This window comes from Abrus precatorius, unplaced genomic scaffold, assembly GCF_003935025.1.
Source record: "Abrus precatorius isolate BTA unplaced genomic scaffold, Abrus_2018 Scaffold8, whole genome shotgun sequence".
NCBI classification, from domain to species: domain Eukaryota; kingdom Viridiplantae; phylum Streptophyta; class Magnoliopsida; order Fabales; family Fabaceae; genus Abrus; species Abrus precatorius.
The window spans coordinates 756,502-764,439 of NW_020874428.1; the positions used below are offsets into that span (position 1 = coordinate 756,502).

Consider the following 7,938-nt stretch of genomic DNA (forward strand, 5'->3'; position numbering starts at 1 on the left):
CTAATATATAACATTAACCTTTTTTTTTTACAAACCTCAACAATATTTAATTTATAAATTATTTTATTTCAATCAACACCAGCATCTCTCATGTTATCATTATTACTATTATAATAATTAATTCTATTTACTATTACTGTGAAAGACTATTATTTATATTCAATTAATTTCATGATAAATTGACGATAAAAATTTAGTAAGGATTATAATTTTATACTCTAATTATTTGTTAGATCCAAACATAGAAATAATAATTATGAATTAATTTTTATTTTGATAAAAATTTAAGTTGAGATACAATTTTATATTCTAATTCCATGTGTTTGATAATGTTATTTTAAATGCATTATTTATTTTATCCTTGTGATGGCCTTATTAAATAGGTTGTGACCCTTTTTTCTTATCCACATGTTAAGCATTTTTACTATAGTAGGCAAATTTTAAAAATAATTTTTTAAAATAAGTTACCTAAAAAATAATTTACGAATTGGGTAAAATCTATAGTAAAATGTAAACAAAACATCAAATAAAAATGTGTTATTACAAAAAAAAAAAACTTGACATATTTCATCATTAGACATATGGCTTAGCTCCAAAATGTATCACTCTAGGAGAAGCTAACACATCTCAGCATATAGTGAGTGACTTCTATTCAAAATGCATCACTTACTAGATGTTGATACTATCAATTTCTCCTTAAGTGACTCATATCTAAAATGCGTCATTATCAACATTTGGTTTTGTAGTCTTTTACTATTATAGATAAAAAAATTTAAAATATAAATAAATTATTATACCAAATTTATATTGCTCTAACAAACAAAATAAATTTAGAATATGGTAGAAGAAATTTATTGATCATACTTGTACTTTTTTTAATGTAATATTTGTTTTATCAATTTTAATTATTTAAGAAAATATTTTGTTTGTAAAGATAAAAAAAATATATTTTTTAAATATTAATATTACTTGTGAGAATTGATTTTAAGTAATAAAAATTGATAATTTTTTATTTTAACAAATATTAAATTAAAAATATAAAAGTATAATAAATATTTTTCTTTTATCGCATTCTAAACATTTTTTATTAGAGGAATATAAATTTATTATAATAATTTTTTTTGTGTTTTTTCATCTATAATAAAAAAGGCTTGTAAAACTAAATAATGAAGAGCACTTTGAATATGAATTACTAAAGAAGAAATTATAACATGTGAGACATTCTAGGAAGTGATATATTTTGAATACAAGTGAGTTTCTCCTTAAGCTACGCATTTTGAAGTTGAATCACGTGATCAACCACAACATGTGTTTGTAGTAATGCATTTCTAATATGATGTTTTGATTAAATTTTACCAATTTTGATAACCTATTTTTTAGGTAACCTATTTCCAAAGCTTTTTTTTTTTTCCCTAATGTTGGACAAAAAGCATGTCCAAAGTTACAACCCAAGCCCAAAGGGGAAAAAAATTCGGAACAAGTACACTGGTAAAGACACTAAATATATATAGTAGACAACAAAGAAGTACATCTGACATGACCAAAAAACATCAATGTACAGTTATGAGTCTTAATTGAATAATCCTAGCACTAATTTAAATGATTGGACCAAATTGGGCCTTAAAGCATTTTGATCTCATTTGAATTATTTTGACTTCTTGCAATATTTTGGCCATAAGTTTAAACATAAATACGTGATTTAGGTGTAATCTATATGTTAGAAAAGTTGAGTTCTTGTGAACTCCATCTTGGGCCAATTCGGGCATTTTAACACTGAAATTCCACGTTGAAGTTGAACCGACAGTGTTGTTGGGTACACATCATTCAACCCAAAGCTCAAATGAAGCAAATGACATGTCCTTGGAAAGCTAATTTCACGGGCATAATTTAAAAAAATGGTTAATAGGGTATAATTAGTGAGAGATTCTGATAGAAAATGACACAATATTTAAATTTACACACTACTGAAAGAAAAAGCATTAGAGGTGCCATGGTGCAGTGTTTATCCTATTCTCTTCATCTTTTCATTTTTTCTTTTCTCCTGACATTGTAATGAAGGTGTCTTGGAGTATGAAATGGAAAACAACTAACTTGTATATAAAGATATCTTTTAGATTCAGCTACATTTTTAACACTGTCCAACAAGTTTTGAAGGGGTTTAGAGTTACCTGAGCCAAAATTGTTGTCACTCTTTCACTTATTAACTACTAAATTTATGTCCCTTGATTTGGGCCATATGTTCAACCAAACGAGCCATTTACCAAACTTAAAAGCATTTTCACACATAAGAGGAACTAAAGTCGTTGAGGCAGGGGTAGTTGAATTGAAGTTACTCATAAGCTGGTTGATAATTGGTGCTCAATCGCTATTCAATATCTACTTTTGAAACCATTTAATGGCTGCAATTGAGTCAATCATTATATGCAATTGAATTTGTTATTAAGTTCAATTAAGATGTACTAGGCAACGTAATTCATGATAATTTTATCTTGATATTAATTCAATCTTTTATGGTACAACTCGAAATTCACTTCGGATGTATTGAGTTAATGTTTAGCGTACATTCCTTAAAGTCGTTAAAATGAATTTTAGCTTCTTACGTTGTCATTAAACGACATTTATTGTCAAAAGAATTTGGTGTTTAATGTTGTTGTGTAAAAATTTTAAGAAGATTATATTTGTTGAACTTATTTATACATCCATCTAACAATCCGAGTTGAGTCATGTAAATGAAAAAAATTCTTTTTCCAAATTTTTAATGCATATGCATTTTTAATAACTAAAACCTACGATTTCCAGTTAAATTATAAATGTGATATATATATATATCTGTTAATTGATCAACATATTATCGTCATTATATATGCAAACAATGTTACTTCTGACACGCATAACATTTTGTAATAATGGATGCATTTTTAAATATTAACTCTTATATATATATATATAAAAGTAAAAAGTCTATTTTATCTTTAATTAAATTTAAATATTTAATATAATTATGTATATACTATTTAAATTTAAAATTACAAGTTAAATTGAGGCTCAAATTAAAATGGGTAAGTAATTAAGTGGTGTATGAGTGAATTAGAATGTTTAAACTGTTAGATATACTTTTAAAAAAAATAATGTTTAAATTTTTACCTTTACTTAATAATAATAATAATTGTCATATATTTATGATTCAATCATCTGTAAAATTTATAAAAATAATTTTTAGACCTTCAAAAATTTATTATTTTATATCTTTATAGGATTATATTGTAGTCGTTTTTTATATTTTTTATGCAAATCTTATATATATCTTATATTTAGTTAGTAATTTTAAGAATTAAAAATTTTACATGCACTAATGGAGTTTCAATTTATAATTAAAAAAAATAATTTTTGAATTAATAAAATGTTAAATATCATTTTAGATTTTTAAGATTCTCTACAAGCTTCTATGTATGCAGTTCTTGATGTTTAAAAGTAAAATTTTTACATCCATTATCACGATCTTAGTTCATTATGAAAATTAATTTTTTTTATAAATTATTTAATGTTATTTTAGATCTTCTATATTTCTTTCCAGCATACTATTCACATATGTTTAATATGATGTTTGCAAAATTCACTTAAATTATTTTAATCTTGCTTAAGAAAAAATGAAAAAAAAGGTTCACTAAATAAATATCGCTTAAACAATAATGAATTCACAATAAAATTTAATTAACTTAAACAAACTGTGTAGACATATGAATCCTACAATTTTAGTTTAAGTAAAAAATAATGGTTTAAGAAAAAATTGACAAAATATTATATGGTCATCATTATATAAAATTAACTTAACAAATATTATAAACTTAAACAAAATTTATAAAGAATAATTTTTCTATGTTTTTTTTTTTTTTACATTTAACCATATATTTTTGGTTATTACTTCCATTTTGATTTAGTTAAATTATTTGTTGTTAAGAAATATGAAATAAATATATTTTTAAATTCAATTGATTCTATTTACAAAATAACAATTCAAAGTATGATAATACGTGAAAATATGTCTATTTAGGTTGTTAGATTTGAAAAACAAGTTTTCATGCAATAAAAAAGATTTAAAGTAGGATAAAAAAGAACTGAACAAAATTTCTAAAAAAAAATTAGTTTATTCCATTTAATCTCTTGCTTTGAACATTTCTTTAAAAATTTTAATTTTAAATTTCAACTATTTGAATTAATTATTAGAAATACAAAAAAAAAATACTTAAAATAGCTTCAGAATATTAAAAAAATAAGTTTAACAAAATATACTTAAGTTTTATATGAATAAAACAAAAATTTTAAAACAGTAATATTTTTCAAAAAGATTTATCCAAAAATAATACTTTAAAAAACTTATTTTAAATATTTAATATTTTTATTTTATAAAATTTATTAAGAATTAAAATATAAATAATATAACTTTTAAAATTTATTATAACATATCTTGTTAATTTATTTATGAATCATCGTAAATTAAAGTTAATAAATGTGATGAGAGAAATTTCATCACCATAACTTAAAAGTTAATAAATGTGATGAGAGAAATTTAGGAAATAATGACATGGCTGTCAATATGCTTACGAATTGACACAAAAATACATAACTCGTGATGATACTTTTTTTCATCTGTTTTTGCTATTTATTGTTATATTCAAACTATTAATTTAGTGTAATTAATTTACTACTCTAAATACTGATATTTATAATAGAGATTCAAACTCAACCCAATGAATGTAGTTGTGTTAAATATATATATATATATATATATATATATATATATATATATATATATATATATATATATATATATATATAAAAGTTTTGTTACTTATAATAATCTTAGTTAAAACAAAATAGCATCCAGCAAAAGATACATGTAGTCTTAAAAAAAACTCTCTATCAGTTTGTAACTATTTTATTCCCTTGGTTTTTGCCATATGTTGAACCAAACTCTACATTTAACACATTATAATCAATTCTCTTTCCCTCTCCCATCCGTTCCTTGCCCACGTAAGAGCAGCTAAAGATCGTTGATGAAGGGGTAGTTGCATGAATTGAAGTTAATAATAGTCTCGTTCATCATTGGTGCTCAATCACTATTCAACCAATCTACTTCAGAAACCATTCACTATATATATAAAGGTTGCAAGCCACTTAGCTTCTCATTCCTTCTCAACCTCACTTTATCACTTCTCCAAGTTCTAATATTTTCATATCTACACATTTGCTTTCAGCTTCACATATCCAATATGAGGTTTCATATTCTTCCCATTCTTACCTTTCTCGTGGTGAGCTCCAACTCTTACTCTTCCACTTTTGTACAAATTGTAGTGATTGTATTTTTTTCATATGTAAAATATATATTTCATCTCATATAGTAAAATTTAGCTTGTCTTTAAATATTTTTATTGATTTTAACTCTAATAAGTTTTAAAAACTTTTAAAATAGTGTCTATTATCAGTTATTAACATGACATGTCTTTAGATATTCCATGTCACCTATAATTTATATAATTTATCAGTGTAATCTGTCTTTTTCATTTTTCTATTTGCAAACTTCCAAGTCCCTATTTGCATGTGAAAATGTTTTATATAAATGAGAAACAAATGGGTTTCTGTCACGAAATGCAGGTTACGCTTGTGGCAGCTAATGCTTCATTGCCTCCTCAACTTTATTGGAAGTCGATGCTTCCCACCACACCAATGCCCAAAGCCATCACCAGTTTGCTACACTCCGGTCAGTACCATATATAGTCCAAAAGACCAATTATATATGCATACAATGTTACTTTTGAGTGTTTAATTTCAATCTCTGTCAACAATTTGGCATAAAAAAGACCAAAAGGTTAAAAACTCTTCACAGCTACATTAGTTAGAATCTTGTTAACTAATGTTTTTAAGAAATTAATAAGTACTTTTTTTATTAAAAATTATGATAAAATATATTAACAATATTTTAAATATATTTTTATTTTTAACTAATTTTCTGAGCATATTGTTAGTATTTGTCTTTTTCTTTTCACAAACTATGCACCTCAATAATTTTTGTTTTGTATTTATACATGGGATAGGTTGAGAATACAAAAGGAACACACGGCTGTTGGATAGTCCCATTGTAAAAGATACAGAAAAATATTAACGATATATTTTTTCAATAAACAAATTTTTTTATTAAATAAAATTTAGTCATTATTGCATGCTACTATCATACTATCGCCCACCGTAATTATAACACAACTAAGTATGAGAAGCAAATAAAATAAAAAAATCACACGCATAAGAATTATGGATGAGTAAAGATTTACTTCGATCTCTTAAATTGTAAATGTTTATCACTTTACTTTTATTAAAAATCTTTCTTTACATCGTGAATTTCACAATTTGTCATTCAATTCTCACAGCATTATAACGGCATAGAAACTACATGAACTATGTTAAAAACAATTATATATAAAAACTAAACTAAAACTTCTTTATAAGAAAAAAGTTAAGGAGAGTATCGAACCAAAAACATATCTTAATGTATTTCAGTAAACTGCTTTTAAGTGAAGCTTGAAAACTATGCAGATTGGGCAGAGAAAGCCACCTCTGTAGATGTAGGGAACGGTGGTGTAAACGTTGGTGTAGAAAGGGGATACCAAGGGGGTGGCACTGATGTTAATGTTGGTAATGGAGATGGAGGAGTTAATGTGAATAGAGGACAAAAAGGGAAACCAGTTCATGTTGGAGTGGGGCAATATAGCCCATTTGATTATGTTTATGCAGCCAGTGAGACCCAATTGCATGATGACCCCAATGTAGCACTTTTCTTCTTGGAAAAGGACTTGCATAGTGGAAAAAAATTGAACTTGCACTTCACTAAGACCTCAAATTCAGCCACATTCTTGCCTCGCCAAGTTGCTGATTCCATACCCTTTTCATCAAAAAAGGTGGATGACGTATTCACCAAGTTCTCTATCAAGCCAGACTCAAATGAGGGTCAGACTGTGAAGAACACCATCAATGAGTGTGAAGGGCCTAGCATTAGAGGAGAGGAAAAGGGTTGTGTGACTTCACTTGAGTCAATGGTTGATTTCAGCACTTCCAAGCTTGGAAACAATGTTGAAGCTGTTTCCACAGAAGTGAACAAGGAAAGTGAGTTGCAACAATACACAATAGCAAAAGGGGTGAAGAAATTGGGTGAGAACAAAGCTGTTGTATGCCACAAGCAGAGTTACCCATATGCAGTGTTTTATTGTCACAAATCAGATACCACTAAAGCTTATTCTGTCCCACTGGAGGGTGCTGATGGAAGCAGAGTCAAAGCTATTGCAGTGTGCCACACTGACACATCACAATGGAACCCCAAACATTTGGCCTTCCTAGTTCTCAAAGTTAGGCCAGGAGCTGTTCCTGTCTGCCACTTCCTCCCTGAGGATCATGTTGTCTTTGTTCCCAAGTAGAAATACACGAATCACGCTTGTGAAGTTCATGAATAATTAGGCAGTTTTATTACCATAGAAATGATCTATAAAACTGAATCCTAGTACTTGTATTATGTTTTCTAAATTCCCACCTCATTTGTTTTTACCTAGTGTAGTTTTAGGCATGCTATATTTGCTGATGGATTACATGTGTGCTGATATTATAGTGAAGCCTTTTCATTCGCGCGAAAAATGTCAGGTCAATGTTTTTTCACCATTTTTACTTTTTGATGTACAACAAAAAAAAGTGTGTTGGTCATGTTAAAATTTTTTTTTTTTTTATTTCATTATTTAAAAAGGAAGTGAATTGAGAATTGCATCAAATTATATTCTGGCAAGATACCATCACATTTGTATGACTGTTAAGTGGAAGAGATAAAACATGTCCGTTCCAAATAATGCAAATAAGGATAAAAACTATTTGAGCGAAGAACTAGTATAAAAAATTATGATA

The 7,938-nt window shown here is 26.6% G+C and overlaps 1 protein-coding gene across 1 annotated transcript; it reads left to right on the forward strand.

Moving 5' to 3' along the window:
* Positions 1 to 5,191: 5,191 nt before the first annotated feature.
* On the forward strand, positions 5,192 to 7,664 carry LOC113846237 (BURP domain protein RD22-like). Its single transcript, XM_027474267.1, has 3 exons — positions 5,192 to 5,309; positions 5,653 to 5,758; positions 6,589 to 7,664. The coding sequence occupies exons 1-3, from the start codon at positions 5,271 to 5,273 to the stop codon at positions 7,461 to 7,463; spliced, it is 1,020 nt and encodes a 339-aa protein (XP_027330068.1). The 5' UTR covers positions 5,192 to 5,270; the 3' UTR covers positions 7,464 to 7,664.
* Positions 7,665 to 7,938: the final 274 nt, after the last annotated feature.

What these genes read in the sequence shown, in the direction of transcription:
- LOC113846237 (XM_027474267.1), top strand. Translation starts at nt 5,271, where the DNA reads ATGAGGTTTCATATTCTTCCCATTCTTACCTTTCTCGTG. An exon ending in CCATTCTTACCTTTCTCGTG is followed by an intron (nt 5,310 to 5,652) that starts GTGAGCTCCAAC and finishes CACGAAATGCAG; the next exon opens with GTTACGCTTGTGGCAGCTAA. An exon ending in CACCAGTTTGCTACACTCCG is followed by an intron (nt 5,759 to 6,588) that starts GTCAGTACCATA and finishes AAAACTATGCAG; the next exon opens with ATTGGGCAGAGAAAGCCACC.